Below are 23,116 nucleotides of genomic sequence, written 5' to 3' on the forward strand. Positions count from 1 at the left end.
TTCCAGTCAATTAACAAGCCATAAACATCTCATGCATCTGGAATGATTCTGCATTTGTCATTTGCCTAATCAGCAACATTTCTAACTACATTCAGCATCTACAATTACAGTTGCTACTTTTACTGCTCAAACCAGTTCTACATGTGTGTACATATCCAACGTTGTCATTGTGTCAGAGCAGCTAAATTAGCGCCCTTTTAAATGGATGACAGCCGGCCTTTACCTTAGCAATGAAGACATTTCACTGCACTTCCAAAATGTTCAGAGCACTTTGCATCGTTAGGCTTTAGCTAATTGTAATGTGATCCTTGGTATGAACTTCTTGTTGTAATGATATGTTCATATTCTATCCTGTGGCTCAATATTTTTCCCCAAATTTCCACCAGAAAACAAACAGTTAGGGCTGGTGGTGATATTAAAACAATTGTTAAAACCAAGGACTTCATATCGGTTGTTTACAATACACCATTTGTACAAAAAAAGAACAACTGTTGTTCGTTTGTACGACATGTTTTGGAGAGCAAATGGACAAACATTTGAAAATAGGGCTCTTGGGTATTCTTGACTGAATAGACATGGATTTGTATCACTTTAAAATGAACATTAGCACACAATTTAGTTTGTTTATACAAAAAATAACCTGTGTTAAGTGTTACCTTTTCAAATGTGACAATGAGACATGAATGTGACCATAGTCGAATGATATAGTAATTGATAGTGCTTGGTCAACATTAGATTTCTGATGCTAAGTGTAATGAGAATGAGTTTGCCACAGATTGCTACAGAAACTGAACAGAAAGCGATAATCTGTTTTGAGATGTTTGACGCTTTTAGCTAAATGTACTTCATCATCATATACAATGATATTCGAAATTCCCCTGATGTAGAGCAGTATATATATATATATATATATATATATATATATTTGTTTTTTTTTTTTGGGGGGGGGGGGTAATAAAGCAAACAGAGGTGTTGCTAGGACAGTAGTTGCAGTAATCTGGAGCATGTTGAGGATGAAAGTTTCAGGCTAGCATTCTGGGCTGTAGCAGCGTGAGACTGACCTTACTTCCAGAGTCCTTGGGTCCACATTCTCCCTTGTCATACCACCATTTGTTTTTCAGTTTGTCTAAGACGCCCGCTTCGCTCAGTTTCAAAACGGCAAGGTTTACCGGGGTTCTTTGCGTGTAAAAATAACATAAATAACATCATAGGTCATGTTATTTTATGTTATTAAAGTCTTTTCACATATGCATTGCACAACTCAGTCACATTGTTAACAAGTACTTCATCAGGTGAGACCAAGTGACCTAGCATGGATCCCACTGAGTACATGTGTGTATGCTCATTGAGGAGGGGCTGGGGGGGAGTGGCGCTACAGACATATGAGTGGGACCCACCTTTGTCACTTCACGTAATGCAACCATACTACCCCAGCTGGTACTTTAGGAAAACCCATGCAAAGACTGTCGAGTCAGGAATATTGAGCCAATAGGCATAGGCAGCTCTGTGCTACGGCTGGGAGAGACCGGAACCTCTGACAGTGCGCACTTTTCCTTGCAAGTCTTTTTACTCCATGGTGGCATTCAGCAATAAGTTTCAAATCTGGTAGGCATTGCCTTTGGCTTGCGCAAATAATTTAACACTGCGCAACTGGGCTCAGTGAAATAATTGATAATTCAACATTTCTCACCATGATAAATATAAGAGTACCATTTTACTGTTGTACCTTTATACAGTAATGACATGATATTAATACTATAATTGTTCTCCGAGTACTCCCCCTCCCATTTTAAAGTTTTCACACCAAAACAAAGATTGGAGTGCATTTTGCTGTTGCGACTTTGTATTATTGTAACACCACGTTTCACTATAATTGTGAACCACAATTCAGTTTTTTATTAGTATTTTCTCATTTCTCTGGCTATAATTTGATCTGATTGGGATCTGTCTGGGAAAGTAATATATTATAGCTCCTTTTTAGGTGGCATATAAGGCACGAAAATGCAATATTTCAGCAAAATTCAAAAGTGGTCAGGGAATATTCTTGTCACAAAATTTATTTAAAATATTTTGAAATACTAAACACAAACCAATTGGATATTTTATCCTTTAATTTCACTGTGCTGCTTTTAATTATTCCTCCAATGAGTGGAAAATCAACTTCTGAGCGAAACAATTTTGCAGATATCATCTATGATATGCTTCAAGGTTCATTTTAACTGCAGCAGCAGATATGTCAATTTAGCCTATCCGTTAAAAAATCTGCGTTACTTCCACTTCCTTCTCATTTGTTGTCTGGAGCTCTCCCCAGAGCACCACTAGGGGGCGAACATTCCTGCCTTGACAGTATTTGTACAGTTCGATTCAGCACAGAACCTCCTCATCACCTTGCTTTTTACTTTTAGAAAGAAGTTTCAAATATGTGTTGGTACAGTCATCTGATAAACTGTATTTGTAAAGAAATGTCTATCTTTTGATAAGCTCAAGTGTTGTATCTGTGTCAAAGAACTGAACCTTTACATGTGGAGAAAGGTGTACACGGTTGACAACAGCTGCAACCTTGAGTCTACATCCGAAGCAGAAGGTGTCTCAGGAGGTTTTGGTGCATCACTTTTGCCCTTTGCCTACACTCTTCACCAGGGCAGATGCTTGCATTACTCTCCCAGGATGGGGGCCATCGCAGGCTCCCCAGCCGGTGATTGGCCCCCGTTCCCTCAGGGTGGGAGGGGGCAGACAGAGAGGGCTAACCTTGGAATCCCCTCCCCCGCTGCCACATTCTCCTTTGTCATACCACCACTTGTTTTTCAATTTGTCCAACAGGCCCTGCTCGTTGAGCTTTAGCACGGCCAGGTTGACCGCATTTCTTAAAGTAAAAAAAGGAGGAGGGGGTGGGGGGGACATAAGATAATTTGGTCAGAGCAAAGGATGGAAGGAAAGACAGACAAGCTGGATGGGCACCAGTGCCAGGGAGAAAAAGGTGAGGGACACTGGAGCAAAGGGAGGACAACTAAGAGGGGTTGGAAAGAAAATGGGAAGCACCTCAGAAAAAACTCTCTTCCTTAATCTCTTTTACTCTCTCCCAACAAATATATTTTATGCAAATGCTATCTGGGTGAACTGTATCTGTGCAAGCGGTGTCACACTGAGATCCAGATTGCTGCTGTACAGTGTTAACCAGGGCTGGAGCCTGCTGATGGAGCTTTTGTCCCCTCCTGCTGCTTCACTACCTGTGTGCGTGTGTGTGCGTGCCTGCGTGTGTGTGTGTGTATATCCACTTTCCTCCTGCTCACACCCCTGAAGGGATTGTGACCTCTAAACAAAATTCAGGGACACTGGGCTGTATTTTGGATTTGAATAGGGTCTCAAAGGGGAAGGTTTTGTTATTATCTCTTAGTACTTGACATAGTAGTGTCTAAAGGTATTTGCTTGCGTGTTAAGTGTCCAGTCGGAGCATAGGTGAGGAACCAAAACAATAATGAGGGATCACAGCGCTGTTGTAAAGTTTCTGCTGATAACGTTTGTCCAGTAAAGTGTACATTTAACTACATGACTTGTCTGACGATCAAACTGACTAACAGCCTATTGACCGATACATTGAAGCAGTTTTTTTTCTTTTTTTTTTTTGTGGCCATATACACCCATATTACTCGTAGTGCAAAAGTAATGTTTTGTACTTTTTTCGTAGCCTCAAATGTCCAGTACAGTACAAAGTTATTGCAAATAAATACATTTTAAAAAAGCTTGGAAATGTTTGCAAAGTTTCAAAATTTATCCGAACTTACCACTGGTGTGCTTTACAAAGACATTGTCGACGAACTCGTCGTAGGCGAGTCGCTTTCATGAGCCGCGAAGAATAAGTGCTGCCTAGTTCCAAATCTGTTGCCATAGATGAACGGCTTGACAAAAAAAAAAAAAAACTGTTACTGTACCAAAAATAACATGTTCCAGACTTGTGTGTTGAATTCCTCTTTGCGTTAACACTGCAGCCAGCCATGTGAGCTCTCTCTGCGCGCAGAGCACTGTACTAGATACTACTATATAGATAAGCTCCTGCCATCATGGCAGCTATGTGGAAATGTTGCCACATTCAACATGGCCACCACATAGGCACGTCTGTTAGTTGGATCTAGTCATATTGGATATCTACGACCCGGAAACACGTGTCTCCCCGTCTCTGCCTGTATTGCGTCACAGCGCCAGTACTCAACAGTGGCCAAATCTGGATTTAACAGACTTTGTCAACGGCGGTTTCAGTGACAAATGGAAACAATTATTGGACACACTGTTTGGTCCCGACAGTCTGTTTTATCTGCTATCTGTTATATCGGGGTCCGTTTTATCGAGGTTCCAGTGTATGTCAAATTCTCAACCTGTTTATGTCTGCAAAGGTTGTTGCGCATGCACAGTGTCATTGCCCCTTATTGGTCTGGCATGCAAACAGTATATTTTCACAAATTTTTTTTTTTGCCGGTGAACAAGAATAATTTTGACAGCATTATTACATGTACGAAAAACTTTTAAAAAGATTGAAACGTTTTTGGTTTTTATTGGTCGATCATATAAATATTCCCTTAAGGCCATGTTACCATCATGCTGGTTGTGTCGTATTTTTGCTTCCTCTCAGCACTCGACCATATATTTGCAATTCTCATCTGATTTGGGAGCCCCTTGAAAAAAACCCCATTAGCTCAATGCTGCAAACTAAAAATACTATTTTCTTGGGCCTGTCAGTCACGGGCCCTTAAAATCATCATTGCTTTTTTTTCTCTGTGGTGGGGCATGAGGGTACTAGGTCTGCCTCACAGTCAAAGGTTCTGAGTTCACACCTCATCTCGAGCCTTTCTGTGTGGAGTTAGTATATGTAAATGTATTTCTATTATTTCTTATTAATGATTGTGTCGTTTGTGTTCATTTGGAGGGGAAAACTGCACAAGTAAAGAGAGTTCAGAGATATTGATCAAGACAGTGTTCTCTGGGGTGGTCTAATCTACAAGCTACGATTAGATGATTAGAGAAATGAAAAACAGTTTATAAGCAGTCACATATCATTATTTAAAACTAGACTTCAAAATACAGTGATTATAATCATCGGATGACATTCTTCCTCACCAACATGACAGACAGACACTATGAGGAGAGGCAGCCTCACATTCACACTCCCAGAGATGTTTTCACCTGCTAGTTCATGTTTGGGTTGATTGAGAAAAGTAAGAGACAATTTATGATAATCCTGGGAGAGAAGACTACACGCTCACTGTGTCTGTCACCTCATAAAAAAATATATGATTATAAGCAAAGGGCGATAAACCCTAGCTGCTGGGATTTGAGGGACTCCTTTGCACCACTCATGGGGAAAGTTATAGGACAGGCAATTTGCTTTGCTTTATGTACCAGTTGCCAAAAAAAAAAAAAATAGTGAGAGAGAAATTAAATTTTCTGACTCTTCCCCCCCCCCCCCCCCCCCCCCCAGCAGACACATATCACATTTGGAAAGCACTGCAAAAATATGTGCCAAATAAACTAATGTCTCCTGAAGGAAAAACAACTACACGTTTGTGGCTTGAATTCCCTAAGTCAATCTTTGCAGAACGTTATCCAGACTTCCAGGAAACAAGGGTTAAAGGTTTGTGTTTGATCAAGTTTAAGTCCCCCATTAGCAAGGCCCCTCTGGTCAGTTCCTTTTATTGCTGTTTCCTATAATTTCCCCTTTTGGGTGTAGATGCAGTGGCTGAAGCCTGAGGTTTTTGCCCCTCCTCACAGTTCATTCACCTGTCTACTTCATCATCGTAATCATCATCATCATCATCATCACTATAATGCCTTAGCATGGAAGTTACACGGACACAAGACAGCAGACACATGGACAGTGTTACCTGCAAGGTGGCCCTGTGAAAAAAACAAGTGTAATGGAGGAGCAACATAAAATGACACAGGACATAACAATGGCAAAAATAGAAGTGACAAAGAGAAACACACAATGAGACAAACTAAGAAATTAGGACTCAAGGTGATCATGAGGAGATATGATGATGTCTACACATTTAAACCTCACTCTAGTTGCTGGTGGGTGAAAACCTTTTTTTTTTTGGGTGGAAAAAGGGGCATTTTTTCAAATTTGTCGCATTGACTGATGAGGGTGTTCTCTGGCATCAGTGTGGGGGTGAAAAAATCAATTATTTATTAATTCTTGTTTGAGAAGTTTTCACCGGACAGCAATGACAGCAATATTTTTATAAAAGGCACAGCAGGGTAGGTGGAATATCGCAGCAATAGCACAGTATCACTGTTGTTACTGTTTCCTATTGTTACACTACTCCACCTACCTTAACTGTGAGCCTTTGGGTGTAGCAATTCCATATCCTTTGGAGTCCAGGTTCCCCCCGACTTTCATGGTGTCACAAGGCTTGCGCTGCTCTGTGTACTCGTTCATGGTGGACTCCAGGAGGAAGGCGTACTTCCCCTTGGACTTGCGCACCCTCGCCACGCCTTCCGCAGTGGTTTTGGTGAAGACGGTCGGCTCGGCCGACTTCATATATGACCACATCTTCTCATATACAGCTATTTTGGACCTCTGGGTAGAAGAGGGGCGGGAAAACATAGCAAAAATGAATCCATGTCGACGACAATTGATCATTTTATTATATAGCGAGTTTTGTTCTCTTGCCTGATGTTTTTGGAAAGGAACAATTTGATTTCATAACAGAAGATTGAAAGTTACAATTTTAAACACAATAGTGCTTCATCTAAGGAGCCTTTCTTTCTAGAACATTCTTGAACTTGTCAGTAAATGTATTCAAACTTAGTGATATATTGGACTCATAGACATGCATCTCCCACGTCCACCGCATCACGATTATTGCTGGTCATAGCTGCCAACATAAAAGAAAAAAAAGCACTGGCCTGTTTGTTTTTTTTTGGCAGCATTAAAGCATGATTAATTCCATTTTAACTTAAGCATTAGGAAGTACAATCACTGAGAGGTGTTTTTAATCATTTAGTTACCCTTTAGCTACATGAGAGGGTATATGTAATAAAAACATCTCTCAGCAAGAACCAGTACATTTCTACTTTTACTTTTTTTTAAGAAACAGAACTGAACATTATTGTTTTCGTAAAGGCCACATTTTTACGGTAACTTTTCTGTTGGCTCATATTAGACTTTGCATGTTTACCTAATGTGTGTCCAAGGGAATGTACAAGTATATGTTGCGTGTGTTCATTCACGTGTTACCACAGTTGTGCTCACATCCTCCATCATGGAGCTCCAATACACTGATCACAACACATCAGTTGATTACACTGAAGCGGACCTTCAAGACTTCATGGATGCTTTTGTCAGAGCTTCCCGACTCCTGGGACTTGACATCAACATAAAAAAAAACATAGATCTCTCACAACCAGCTCCTAACACACCCCTCCAGTCCTTCACGAGCTACGTGGACAACAACCCACAAGAATATGTGGATCTTTTTGCCTACTCTGGCAGTCTTCTCTTCACAAGTGCTGTCATTGATGCAGAAATCACATAGCATGTTTGATTCCAGTGCAGCTTTTACCAGGTTCAGGAAGCATTTTTGAGAATCATGACATCCAAATCAAGACCAAACTTATGGTATATCAATGGATAGTTCTGCCCATTCGGCTGTATGGGGCTGAGAGCTGGAGCACTTATACCAGACACCTAAAAAGCCTTGGAGCAGTAGCACTCGCAATGTTTTTGCAAGATCCTACGGATAAAATGGGAAGATAGGTGCACCAACATCAGTCTTTTGAAGGAAACCAACATTGGCAGCATGACCACAACAGTCAATCGACACCGGCTACGATAGACAGGCCCAATAACCGCCTTCAAAATCACGTACATACGTTGCCATTGCAACAGAGACTGCATCAAGGATCTGCCTTTTCAGTTACCATGAGACCCACAGATGACCAGACCCACCAACAGGAGGACAGTCATTCTTGCTTCGAGTGATCGCCAGTGATGATGACCACAATTGTGTGTACAGACCACCTGCATACTCATGGATACAGCAAGCACGGGAGTCATGTTGCACAAGCCACTTATCTTCCCCTGATAGTGTTATTCTCGACGAGGCTCCTCTGGTGACCCTGCATTCAATGAAGTGTGTGTTTGTCTGCAGCTTGTGCATGACGGTCACCTATCCCATAATAATGTCCCTCACATCCAAGAGCACCAGCAGATCCGCTCGCTCCTCTCACCTTCCTTTCTCTCATTTTCATTTTTGTCTGCCCTCCAAAGTCCATCATAGACTCAACCTTCACGCTAACAACTCTTTAACACCCACACGTCTTCTGCCATCCTCATCTTCAAGCTGAGTCAATACGTTTTTATTATATCAAACAGCTTTTTTCCAAGGTATAGTATATACAGTGTATATATATTTCCAGTATGTTTATTATGTCAAAATGATTAAAGAGTATCCAAAAGTAGCCAAAGATTTGATGCAGTGTTCTAATTGGATCTTATTACAGATGTATAAGTGATTATAATATTTTGGCCTGTCTGTGTGGATGTGAGGATGATGCGGCAATGATGACTGTGCAAATATACTGCAGCTTGGAGGGGGAAGATGTGCGACAATATGATGCGACTCTTTCCAGATTCTTGAACAATGAGTGAGGCGGTGAAGGAGGAAATGGAAATGGATGCTGGAATTCACCTTCACTTTGAAAAACACATTTAATTATCCAGCGACACACAAATGTGCTCACAGGAGGGGATCGGGCTCACGCACATACACTCACATGCATCCATAGGTCTATGAATATGCTTATGGGTGCTCATTCATACTCACACATGTAGTCACACAAACCGACACAGATAATTAATGGTGGTGGTGAATCCCCCTCAGCTGTGGGGGAGTAAATTGCTTTTTCACCCTCCACAGATTTCAGCCTGCTCGTTATGTTGATGATGCCAGAGCTGTTCACACAAGCACAAACTGTCTGCCACCCAACACCCTCACTAAAGCTCATATCTTTCAAATCTGTTATTTGGTGTATAAACACACACAATGAGCACAAGACTCTTTGGAATACTTCTGCAGAGCATGACTACATGTGACAGAGCACATTTAGTGTTTCCCCTCGAGACGCTACAATTGTTAGCCTTACCAGTAAGCAGTGAATGAGTGAAACTAATCTTGCGCTTTTCTCAGCCACTTCATGCCTCTATAGAGAGTATACTCTCGACCATGACTTGTCCACTCTCATCAATACTCCACTTAGTAAAGTTCTAAGTGTTCTTGATCACATTTGTATGACGGAGCCTTTTGCAACTTCATGTTAAAAGTTGTCTCAGCTGTCTCACCACATTGCTATTTCCTGTTCCCTTTCTCATGTCTACAGGTTAGGTGGCCATTTACACTAACTAAAAATGGATAAAATGTGGTTGTTATGGTCACTCGTTTATCTGACGAGGTTTTTAGAGAGAAGTGTTTTTGAAGTAGGATCTCAAACTGGAAGTCTTTGAAATGAGGACGTGCGGCGGATCCTCCAGATATAGAGCTTGGCATTTAGTTTTCAGGTTGAATCATGCTGCTGTAATTGTTGGAGAAATCAGTCATCGCAGTTTCGTCTTGTTCCTTCCTCCTGGGCGCGCCAGATTGAGAAAATAAAAGGATTTTTATTTTCCCGGGAGCACTCATGGTACTTTCTTGCAGTTCCCTCCGCAATTTGAGGCATACATGGTTTTATAGATAAGACCAGTAGTAAATCAGGTCACAGTAGTTTGTCGATCCCCAGAAAGAAGCAAACGGTTCCATTAACACTTGAGCAACCATTTGAATACTGTCACTCTAACCTAGGAACACTTTAATGTCATTTCTACAAAGATGTTTTTTTTTTCCACGGAAAGTTCTGGAAAAGGCCATAAATATTTTCTTCGCCACCCACCTGAAGTGGAATAAATCAGTTTACACACTCATTTGTCGTCGTCCTGCCGACAGTTGAAGCTGACTTCTTCTGCTTAACTTTGTGTATGACACTGCGAAGTCTGAAACCTGCTTTCTTTTACCATGGCTACTGCTGCTGCTTTCTCCAATAATGCTGTTGAATAGTGTGTTTTCAATCAAGTCTTGCTTCACGTCATCACGTAGCCGAGTTTTCATTTCTTAAGGCCTCTTTGCCCGCATTGCATCACGTGACCGACGCTTAGGGCCGCGGTACTTGAGGCGCACACGGCACAAATTGCTGCCGCGCGCAGAATGGCGTGGAGGTTATCTCCCGTGATTGGTCTGTTTTAGGGACACTGGCTGTGATGACGTGCTCAGCGTTCCCCTTGGTTGCATCAACCTAAGCCGCCGCCTTCTTGATCGATTTTGCAATATAGTTAAACGCATCATCTGGTCATTTTGGTCCATTTGTTCAAGCAACCACTGTTCCACGGTCGCCATTGTTGCTTTGTTCGTTGTAAAAACAGAATTGGCCATAGAATGCAGAGAAAACTCCACCCTGTGGTGTCCTTGCCAATACCAGCCGTGGCAACACCCCCGACTTGGAGGAGAACTGCAGCACATTCTCAAAACAGCGCGCGTGGATTGCGCTAGATTATAAAGGCAAAGAGCGCACGGGATAGCTGCAGTGACGTACGTCAGCGCGGTCGCTGCCCGCGCGAGTATAAAGGAGCCTTTATACTTTTGTTTGGAGTACTGTAGTATGTAGTTAGCCAGGCTGCCATTTGTGGACTGGTCTAAATATCATGGTAAGAAAACAAAGACTCAATTTGATAGATTATGGCAGAGAGAAGAATTGATGCCACAGTGTTGCTTATTTGTTGATGAATACGTTGGACACAAGATAACACATTTTACGTCTCTAAAATATCATATCAAATTGGGTGTTGTAATGCAAATGATCAAGGGCATTAAGGCCGTACCCTGAAGAACTCCTTGGTAGAACCTGAATCCAGTGTCCCATAGGCTATCTCTGTCTGTTTGGCCAAGTCTTCTGCACTCTCAATAGGGGGAAACCATCCTCTCCACAGTCAGGAAGGCAGCGAGGTTGGCTGTGTAAGATGAGATGATGATCAGGGTAAAGAACCACCACACACCTCCCACAATACGTCCAGACAGAGACCTGGAGAGAAGACAGATGGAGGCGGAGGAGGGAGAGAGAGAAAAGGAGCGTGGCGCAAAGGAAATGAGTGGGAAGGGTGAGGAAGAAGAGGACGGGCGCAAGAGAAGGAAGAGATCAAGAACGGGATTTGAGATGGATGTTTGCAGGGAGATGGACCACAGAAGTGTATAGGTTAAGGGGATAAAAAAAAATACATGAAAACAAGAGTGATGGGGATAAGCAGAGGAAAAAAGCAGACAGGATTACTTATTATTATTTTTTTTATTTTCACCAATATTGCATGCATGACTGATGGCACACCAATATTACCAAGTAAACCTCCAGAACCAGTTCCGTATGCACAATAACAAAGACTGTAATCTCAGCTCCCTTCTAACCCACACACCCTCTCTTTTCTCTTCCTCTGTTTACTCTCTATCTCGCAACTGAGAGCAAGCACATCAACGTAAGTGGCAATTCTCTGTTTGCATGAAATTGTTTTTACGGCGTAAGTGGAGAGAAGGAGACGTGAAAACTGAACAAACAAAAGTTCTTTTAATTTAAAGGCCTTGGAATTGTGCGCATAAAAACTCTCTGTAAAACATGCACCCTTTACAAGCTGTCTTTTCTCTGTGCATTTGTCTCCATGGAAGGACAAAACAAGGAAACAGGCACCAAAATGATTCAATTAATGTCATTTATTTGAAAGTTTAGCCTCTTTTAAAGTTTCCACCCAAAAACTTTGAGAGGGTCAAGTTCAAATTGAATCCGTTGGGTAAATTTGTTGTTTCTATTTCACCCACTTATTTAGTAAGTATGGTAATATCTGTTTGAAAAAAAAAAAAAATTTTTTAATGGTGGGAGAAATATAGGTATATAAATAGCAGAGTTTCCAACCCCTATCATCACCGCTCAGAACATTCTTAATATTTTGTCAGGAACATTTTGATTAACTCAGGAACGCTTTCTCCAAACAAACCCACCGTATTTTCACGACCATAAGGCGCACCGTATTAAAAAGCGCAGTCTCAGTTACGGGATCTATTTCTGTATTTAACACACACATAAGGCGCACCGTATTATTGGGTGCAGGCATGGTAAAACATATGCTATCTTGAAACATATGGTAGCATGCATGCACGCTAAAACAATGTTTTTAAAAATGCAGCGGGAGCAAAACTGAGTTCGGTTGTACTTTATTGAAGTATTTAACAATGTACTCGTTATTTTTTTTTATCAATCCTCATCCACAAATCCATCAAAGTCCTCATGTTCTGTATCCGAAATGAACAGCTAGGCAAGTTCTCCATCAAACACGCCAGGTTCCCTCTCGTACTTGTCCGGAGTCAGTCTCGTTGCCGTGCGGCTCCTCAGAAATGATGCGGGCTCGAACAACAGTGCAAGCAGACACGTTAGCCCAAGCATCCACAATCCATTCACAAATTGTGGCATAACTCGCCCGGCGCTGCATCCTAGTCTTAGTAAAGCTGTTTTCGCCATCTGTCATCCATGGTTCCCACGGCGCTCGCAACACCCTGTTTACACGGATGTCCAGCAGTTCTTCAAGCCTCCCGAAATGATGGCAAGATCCGAGTTATTGCACTCAGTCGAATGGTGACTGTAGAGACGCTTCTCCCGGCTGTTCTTTGCTCATTAATCCACCTTGCCTTGTTTCCGTGTTTTGTTTTTCTTTTTTATCCGCGGAAACTCAGCTTCGTCTTCTTGACTTGGCGAAGCTCGTTTTCCTGCTTCCTCCACTTGCGAACCATGGATTCGTGGATCTTGAATCCTCTCGCAGCTGCGGTTGCTCAATTCCCATGTTCCTCCGCGTAACAACTAGCTTGCAGTTTAAACTGTGCTTCGTAAGCGTGTCTCTTCGTAGGTGCCATTTTCGGGGGTCCTTAGCCAAACCGATGCACATACCATTACTATATACCTACTGGGGGCGTGTCTTTAGCCTCCTCTGTCACGCGCAGCCATCCCCCTTTACGTCCGCATGCTGTCCTCAGTCACGTCCGCCTTATAAGCAGCGTGCAGGAAATGCTACCATTCAGTCAAGCGGAGCGCTCAATAAAGTCAAACAACATTTACAGATTTTGGAACGCATAATAAGGCGCCCTATGGTCGTGAAAATACGGTAATATTTTCAATATGAAGAATTAAATGAACTTTAAATTATATATGTATGATGACCTAAATTCGAACACAATTTTGACAATGGCCCAAGTAGTGCTGTGCGATATGTATAAAAACTTTATATGGATGGCTTTCACATATGGCGGGTTGGTATGGACTTGAAATTAAATCTAAAATTTTGCTCACAAAAAAAAAAGGATTTCTGATTTTAATAATTTTCCCCCTTCACTTAATAAAAAATGACAATCAGAGCAAATTTAGCTTAACTTGCATTTCCACATAAATCCTTTTTTTTTTCTTTACAGAAAATGTGAAATAAGTGCTTCCTTGTATAAAATGAAGACATTTTATTTTATATATATTGTCAAAAACATCATTGACATTTAAAAAATATATCTCTAAAACAAAAATAAAAAATAAAAAAAACTGAATCTGCAAACTGCATGGCCAGGTTGGTCCATATATTTTTGTCTAAGAATACCACCACACATCCTCCAGCTCTCTCACAGTCTTTTCTCATGTAGAGTTGCACAGGTGAGGCAAGGCGACCGCAGCAACATATTTTGCGACTTGGATGCACGATCCCACCCCTCGATTGATTGGGTGGGGTCCTCAGCCTCCGCGGTGTAGCCACAGCAATTACAGGACACTTCTGTCAGTTCTGCATGCAAAACGGTGTCAATTCACTTGCATGTGTCTGCAGGCACACACCCCTGGGACTCTTTCTCTGGGTGTGGGCCACTCCCTAATTGCGACAAATAACTCACGAATATGCGAATTGCTTGGGTATCCCCTCACTCAGACTCTTGTCCTATAGACTTTTATAATTGACATCGTCAATCCCACCACACTTCAGTTGTACAGCCGGGTTCACGACCCTTGTCCTACATGCTTCTTCTCTTGTCCTTGTCCTGTTCTATCTTGTCCTGTCCTTCCCACACAGCGTGTAGCACTACAGCCGCATACAAAACTCATATCTAATGTTTCATTATTGTAGATATGTAATGATTTACTTTCCTCATCCTGTTTAGAATGAGTGCTTTGTCTTTTGTCTTCGTTTCTCTCTCCCCTCTAGAAACTTTGTTCTGTTCGACTGATCGACTCTGATTCTCAATAAACATCAATTATAACACTAAGAAACCACAGCGGAAGCTTAAAAACTCCACTGTAACACAGTAAAACTGTTCCTGCATAAAAGGGATACAGATCCTCCATTCTGCTTGAGCTAACAGCAGAACAGGACAAAAAAAAAAAAGATGAAACTTCCTTTTGTAACACAAATAGTCGCTAGTGCAGTTGGAAAAGTTGCTAAGGTCAACCAAATGACTAAATTGGCAAGACTGACTGCAATTGTGAAAAGCAAAAGAATCCTTAAATGAAAGAGCCATACTGTCACGGTCAACATGCGAATGAAGCTTCATGAATGAATCTGTGATTTTGTCAGAGTTATGTAAAAGGCCTGACAGCTTCTGAAGATGACTCAGCCACCACAGACCTGCAGAAATATCTTTACTTGCCAAGTCCTCTAAAGACCAGAAAACGTTTGACTCCAAAAATCCATCTCAATGGGTCACCACTTCAATCTCAAATGGATAATTAGAATTTACAATCTGAATTTTTCAAATGCTTTTTCTATCTTGGGAGGTGTTAAAAAAGAAGAAAAAAGTTCTTTAGGAAAATGTATGAATGACTTGTCTAGCAACATATGTGTTGCTTTTGGCTTCTTTGTGTGTGTTGGCACAGAGGAGGAGAACATGGAAAAAAGAGGTGGTTATTAAACAGCATTTGGCCTTGCACCAGAGATGATGTTTACCTCCTGGAGGTCGATGGACTGTGCTTCATTCAGATACAGCTGTGACGAAGTATACACGTGCATGCATGTGACGAAGTGTGTGTGTATGTGTAAGTGATGTCCTTGATTCCTCATGTGACACGAGTTTGAACACATTTATCTGACGGCATGAATGTGCGTGTTGGTATGCAACAGGCAAGTCATTCTATGGCGCGTCATGTATCATCCATGATAGCCAACAGATGGCTTTTCCAAATCGTGTGTGTAAAAGATTAATGGCACACTGTTTCTTTTTTTCAGTCTGACACACATACTGTATTTTCCTGTATGACCCTTTTCAAGGGAACATTGTTTCTTTGGATGAAACGCAACAGTATTTTTACTCACTGTGCGGAACTAAACAATTTAAATGTATGGATTGGATGCATGGCCATGTCTTCCATTTTGTCTTTTTCCATATTGTTTTCCAACAGCCAACAGAGATGTATTACTTTCTGTATGTAATGTACAGTATTTTTCAAGATTGTGCTCTTTAGCTCCACCGATATGACACCCTGAACTGGTTGCCAGCGAATCGCAGGGCACATAGAAACAAACAACCATTTGCACGCACAGTCACACCTACGGGCAATTTAGAGTCTCCAATTAATGCATGTTTTTGGGATGTGGGAGGAAACCGGAGTGCCCGGAGAAAACCCACGCAGGCACGGGGAGAACATGCAAACTCCACACAGGCGGGGCCGGGGATAGAACCCGGGTCCTCAGAACTGTGAGGCTGACTGCTCTAACCAGTCGGCCACCGTGCCGCCGACTGCACAGAAGCAATAAGTGAAAAAAGATAAATGGAGATAAGACATAAAGACACATTCAACCACCCAAACACATTCAAAAATGACCTATTGGATCAGCATGGCCTCCAAACTCACCCAATAGAAAGGGGTTTCTTAGACAATGGTAGAAATAAAAAGCTAAATAATTTCTACAGCATGCACAGATTGCAAACTGGTGTCGGTCTACACTTTGCAGCTATAACAGCTTCAACTCAAGGTTTAGGTTTAGGTTTTTTCTTCTAAATGCATTGCGGAGATATCGGATCAGGACTCTGTATTGGCAGACACTCAAAATCAAGTGACTGACTCGAGTGCAAAAAAATGTGATCAGGACATCCCTACTTTTTAGCCACACGTACGTATTGTATGTTTTCGTGAATCCCTGCTGAATCTAGCTTGTTAACTGAAAACATTTTTGTTGTGAAAGATCATGTGATACAACATGGCATTCTTGTGCGACCTTGCAACACAATGCTATTCAAATTTTGAATCGTAGTAAAGCAGCCATTCATGAAAATTACTTGAAGAACCCGCACACCGTGCATCAGCTTAGTCCCATTTGTTCCTGTCACTCAGTGTGTCGTGGACCTTAAGGTGGATCTTGCCTTAGTAGCATTTTTTATAAGAATGGAACAATATTTCTCCATTAATAGCGCAAAGAACACCACAAAATGTTTTTTTCTTTTTTAAATGAACATATTTGTATCATTTTCCTCAACAACAGGTTATGCTAGCTCCTTGCCAAGCTTTCACAATGTGGTCTACTGGTCTACTTCTTGCACCCTTATCAACATGACAGAAAGGACATTCATCAAATTACCAAATTTATTTATGAAACAAACCTTCTGGTGTGTTATGGTCACTAAATCCTTCACAATACAAACTAAAGCTTCAGACCATCTCACAAATGATAGCTCTCTTACCAACAAGATGGTGAAGTTAAGACAGATGGATACAGTTAGAAATGGGTTGCAGTTAACTGTGTGATGGCTATTTAGAGGACCTCCCAAAAACTATTAATAGTGAATTGCAGTGACATAGCGTCTGTACAAGTGGATTTTAATTTGTGACCTTGCGAGTTGGTAAGCTTCAGTGCACCACTGTAGTTGGTTCATTATTCCATTAGATGGATCTGTTACAATCATTAAGTATTCAGGCCACCCGGGGCCATTTACTCAATACGTTACACACACGCACATGCACACACACACACACACACACACACACACGCGCACACACACACACACACACACACACACACATACACACACACTGAACTGTGGATGTACCCACAGCCGGCAGCGAGCACAGACAAGAGCTATAATTTCAGATGTTTATTGACAAAGGCATCCAATTCCTCTGAGATGTTTTCTGCTGATCAGTTTACTTCACTCTGCTGCACTCTTTCTCAACCCTCCTCCTCATCAGCATCCCTTTCCTGCCATTTATGCTACGAATTTCAGTCCCATCACCCAACTGTCCATCATCGTTTTCCCTTACTCTGCACCTTTTCTGTAGTGACCTTCCCAATCAGTGACATTAAACCCTAAAGTCTGGACCTAAAGATGACAGGTGCGTGGTGTAAAGGTCACTCTGACAATGTGGGTTATTGTGTGTTAATGCTTTCAAGTGTCCTGCCACTCACCACTGTGTATGTAAACACAAGGGTGCAGGGGCATGCAGACATGCCACCACACAGACGGTCCCTGTCATGGAAAGTTTATTAATTAAATCGTGGATCAGACAGTGAGGATCAGCATGAGCGGCCTTGAAAAGATCCGAAGAAGGACGATAAGGAAATCCTATGGAGAGATTGGATGGGATGGAATGTAAAATTGGAAAGGAGAGATCTTTCCTGAAGATAGATAAGTATATACAGTGGAGGCTATAGAGTGAGAGTAAAAGACCTGAATAGAAGTGAGTGTAACACTCAGACTGCAGAGATGACTGCAGTAGCAGGGAGCGAGGGACACACGCCGCATACCAATCATGGCAACTCAATACACAACACACACTGACTCTCGCTCACACTAATGCACGCACACACCTGCGCACACACACACACATTCAAACAGTAAGTGTCATATGATGTTTCCCGAAAGATGCTCATGAAGGTTACAAGAAAGAAAAAGTGCTGCATTTGAGAATACACAACAAAAGGTGAGCAAATAGGTCACAAGGCATTTTATTAAATAAGAATTAATGCTAAAATGTTTGCATTCAAGCAATGAAAACGTCTTCCTTGGGAGTTCTTTTACCTTTATTTCTAGCTCCACCATAAGCGTCAACCTCAATATGCTGATCTCCAATGACATGCCAAATTAGTGTTGCATGGGGATGGAGAGGAAAAAACCTAGGAAAATATGAGCGGCAAACATTTATGGCAGAGGTTCCAAACTTGGAAAAAGGTCTCATGCGCTCCCTCTGACCCTTGTGTACATCAGCTTGACAGTGGATCCAGTGTGTTGGTGGGGATATACTCTAGGTTGCTATCATGCAATGGATGCACCTGCCCTATACAGCAAAGATGTCATGTGCTAGGTCATGTTTTGTTTTTCTTTGTGTGTATATTCACAGCAAATACAAATACTGTTCAACAGGTTTCAATATTTTATGCAGGGGTCAAGACATAGGTTTGGACAGTATCACATGTATCTGTTCAAATTTGTATTGAATTTATGACTGGGCTACTTTTGACTTTTTAATTTACAAGTATTCTCATTTTCATTTTAATGAGCCTTCATGATCTCAGAAAATTAATTAGGTTTTCACCAAATTCTATGGCATACAATTGGCATCCATCTCCGGGTAATAAATTTGGTGATGTCCTGTGGACTCCAGACGTTTTATCCAATTATTAAACATGATGACTATTTATACTTTTAGGTGAATTGTGCATACACTTTTGCGCAACTGAAAATAAAGGGACACTAAATAATTGGCTGGATTTCAAAATGATTGTGGTGGTGTATTTTCCCAAAATCAAACAAACAAAATGTCATTTTACAAATACCTTAGCACCTTGCAGTAAGTCCATCCATCCACCCATCCATTTTCTGTATTGCTTTATCCTCACAAGGGTTGCGGTCGTGCTGGAGTCTATCCCCGCCTATTCCTGTGAGAGGCGGGGTACACCCTGCACTGGTCGCCAGCCAATCGCAGGGCACATATAAACAAACAACCATTCGCGCACACATTCACACTTACGGGCAATTTAGAGTCTTCAATCAACCTACCATGCATGTTTTTGGGACGTGGGAGGAAACCGGAGTGCCCGGAGAAAACCCACGCAGACACGGGGAGAACATACAAACTCCACACAGGCGGGGCCAGGATTTGAACCCCAGTCCTCAGAACTGTGAGGCAGATGTGCTAACCAGTAGGTCACCGTGCCGCCAAGCAGTAAGTCAGGCCTCGTAAATCTTAGTGTACCGTACATGCATATGCCTGCACTTAGAGACATAAGGGCGTGACAATCGTGTATATAGTCTCGCAGTTGAGGCAGAACAAAACAGTAAAGTTACTCAAGGTGAAGTCAGCAAATTGTTAACATTAGACATTCTGTCAGGAAGTTCATGACAAACAGTCCAGCACCCTTTAGTTTTTGCACTGCTCCTGTCGCTTAGCAACGATGGAAGCTAAGTGGGCAGTTGTGAGTTATGTTGTTTGAAACGTTGCAAGTAATGTTTTCCAAGGTCAGATGTTTATTAAACTTACCTTTGGATTTCATAAAAAAAAAAAAAAAAAAAAAAAAACCAGACCTGACTGAATCAAGTTGTTCTAATCTCAATAGGCATACAATGACCTGAACCCAGATCCAGGCCCATTAGATTATTTTGATGAAGTCTTAAAATTAACGAGTGGAACTTTTGGGGATTTACAGTTCACCTGCACAGCTTTCTGGCAGAAGTTTGAATCATTAGAGTACACACAGACTAATTACATGGATTGTAACACCACCCACATGACAAAACCTAGCCAGTCAATTATTACTCAAAGCAGCTTTGCAAGTGGAGAGAGTGGGTGTGTGTGAGGCAGGCAAGCGGTGAGGAGACAGAGTAGGCAAAAAGTTCAGGGTAAACAGTCCTTTTTTTAACAGTTGTAGAGCAGATGAAAACTTTTAAAGCTTTAATATTAGTTTAGATTTGTGATATCCTAATTATAACTATAGAATACGACAGAAGTATTTGTAGTAATTGGTGATGACATATAGATGCTGATACATCTTCTTACACCATGATGTTCCAGAACTCATCTTAAAACAATTTCCCGAATTAAACCTCTTTAACTTTTAATTGAATATTGCTTTTAGGGTTGGGCATTATAGCCTTTTTTTCCCTCACAAGAATCCTATTACTAATTTTGATTGTTGCTCTCTTCGCTTCTAGGAAAAGCAAATGACGTTACAATATTTAAAATAAGTTTTGCTCTTTGGTTGTTCCCCCCTTCTGGGATTTGCTGTATTTCTCCTGATACCAAACAAGCTTTGAAACTTGTTTTTTTTTTTACCACAATTTTCTCCCCCAAGCATTAACTTGCATCCACTCCCAAAGAAATAATAGAAATAAATATTTTTTCTTTCCAGATAATGTAACAGTACGGATAAGTTTATCCTCTTGAGAAAATGACAACATGTAAACACACAAAACCTTGTCAAATTAACATTTTAAATGTTCAACATTTTGCACTGGTTGTGGAGTGGTACACGCTCATGCTTTTTATGCAGACAGCGTGGGTTTGATTCCCGACCAGTGCCACAATCCAGAGTCACTGCTAGTCCCAAACCTGGATAAAAATGAGTTTGTTGGGTCAGGAGAGGCATGCGGCACTACAAACTGTGCCCCCCAAAAAAATCATGCGACGCCCCTAATGGGACAAACCGAAAGCGACAACAGCAACAACAACACCAACTTGTTGTTAATAAAGTTACAATAATAAAATTGCAAACTGCATGGACTGAAGAGTAACACCAGACAACCTTCAGCTCCCTCAAGGTATTTTCTTATGAGGAGTTGTACAGGTGACCTTGGAAAAATATGTGCTACGGCTTCGTAGCACATATTCATATCTCAGGTCAAATGTTCCTAACATGTTTATACAGTAAATCGCTGCTTTTGCAACAAGGGGATTCTTTCTTGTCATATGGAACACTATGTGAAAATAATTCTGTATGTTATCTGTTTTGCAAAATGTTTGCGCTTCTAAGCATGCATTAAAGTGGCCAGTCTTTTTTTTTTTTATTTATTATTTTTTTTTTTAATAAATTGTCACTATAGGGCTCAGAAAAGTTGCTAACTATGATGTCAAAGTCTCTAATTCGGCAACAATGACTGTGCTTTTGTAAACTAGCTCCCCTCTGTTTGCAGCCATCTTGTCCGTGCACGCAGTGCAAGTGCAGCGCTTTGAACTACAGATGCCACAAAAAAAAAATAAAAAAACATCCTGCCAAATAAACTCGAACTAATCGATGTAATCGATTAATTGCCCAGCTCTAGTCCTGCGTCTACACACAAAGATAATTTCAGTTGTATTTTCTTATTCTTTAAAACAATATATCTCAGGTATAGAAAATAAAAAAAGTAGATATGCAACATTTTTCTCTTTGTAAGATTAAAAAAAGATTATAAAATATATGACCGCAGTAATCCTGGTCATTATTGCAGTTGTGCTGTATTGGATGTGACAAGGCCAGACGATTTCAATGATGAACACCAGCGTCATGTTAAGTATCCCATTATCGCAAGGACAGCTGCACACACAGACACGCACACTCGGGCTAAGGGACTGGAGAGGTATTTTGTGTATGTGTGTGTGGATTGTTGTGCAATTGCACAAAAGCAATTCTGTGTGTGTGTGCGTGTTTGCAGCTGGTGTGTGAAGTGTTCTCTGTGTTGTCAGTTGCACTTCACGTTTGAGTATGTGAATGCAGATGTATGCAGATGGCATGAGTGTTTTTTAGCATTGTGGTTAGAATTGGCCTGTCATTTGCATAAAGTGGGATGGAGGGGAGAAGACAGCTGTTGGTGAGCGAGGGATGAGAGACCATGAACAAAATTGAGGATGAGAGCATAAGAGAAGGCTGGAAGGGTCATAGCGCAGCCAACTTTTGTTCAATACCCCAAATGTGAAAAGTTGCTCTGGCTGTTAAACCAGGTGTGAAAGCACAGAAGAGAAGAAAGAAAAAGTCCTTAAGGTGAAAATATTTTCAAAGACAGAAGGCCTTTCAAGAGTAGTTTGTTTTTTAGGGTTTGTTTTAGTGCGGCACTAAGTGTTGAGTGAAGAAGGGCTTTTTTTGTCTTCAGGCAAAAAAAACCAAAAACAATTATGTTCATCTTTATGGGTTTTCTCTGCAGTGGTAGTGTAGTGGTAAATGCTGATGCATTTTGTGCAGCTTGCATGTTCTATTCCTGGTCACTGCCCAAATACCCAACCACTGCTGGTCCCATGTCCGGATGAAAACATGGGTTGGGTTATGTCAGCAAGGGGTCCGGCGTAAAAACCGTGCCAGTGAACCCACTGCGACATTAAACAGCAGTTACGTAAACATGATTTTGGAGCTGTTAGCTAAAATTACCGCTATTTGTTGCAAAATAAGTTTTATAAACTCACCAAAATGAATCCCAATGAAGGATTAGCAGACATTTAACCTGTCACTGTCTCTTATTCTTTTCTATCATTTGATCTGTCGTCAAGTGCTCCCCGCTGCGCCATCTTTCCTCAGATTTGTTCTCCAAAGGTCTCCAGGATGACGTCCATGAATATTTCAATAAACTGCATTCTGAGGTTATTAATAATAGAATGCTATATTCATATAAATATTCTAAAAATACAGCTGGACTCTGCCTCTTCAGTCGTTCTTTAAACATTTATGGACACCGAGCAAACTGTGAAATCTCCCACCAATGCTCACCCATATAGACAAGGACGAGGGACAGTGTGCCCATGTTTACTTTTAGACTTCCATATTTCACTTTTATGGTGTGTGTTTATTTACACATATTCACACAGTGTCACGGAGCAACAGCCCAGGTCAGTGTTAAAGTGAGAAAAGTGCTCGGCATTGTAAACAGTCTATCACTACACTACATCCGATCTATCACTACATCCGAAACGCACACAAGTGCTCCATAATGTGTGTCTAACACACACATTACGTGGAGCTAGATGTGGAGCTAGATGCAGCTTTTTTCTAAATTAAACGTGTATTTTTAGCAGAGGACGCTGTGGCGGTACCAGGAGGGGTATTCGCCCACATGCGCAAACGCACACACACTCAGCA

General features: G+C 41.3%; 1 protein-coding gene across 1 annotated transcript in view; it reads right to left on the bottom strand.

The window, feature by feature from the left end:
- The window catches only part of gria4a (glutamate receptor, ionotropic, AMPA 4a), a 126,998-nt gene that overhangs the window by 7,182 nt on the left and 96,700 nt on the right, over positions 1 to 23,116 (bottom strand). The window contains 4 exon segments of the mRNA XM_061680801.1: positions 1,062 to 1,176; positions 6,324 to 6,571; positions 10,901 to 10,987; positions 10,989 to 11,100. Of these exon segments, the coding sequence (XP_061536785.1) occupies positions 1,062 to 1,176; positions 6,324 to 6,571; positions 10,901 to 10,987; positions 10,989 to 11,100 (562 nt within the window).

This window comes from Phycodurus eques, chromosome 7 (assembly GCF_024500275.1).
Source record: "Phycodurus eques isolate BA_2022a chromosome 7, UOR_Pequ_1.1, whole genome shotgun sequence".
NCBI classification, from domain to species: domain Eukaryota; kingdom Metazoa; phylum Chordata; class Actinopteri; order Syngnathiformes; family Syngnathidae; genus Phycodurus; species Phycodurus eques.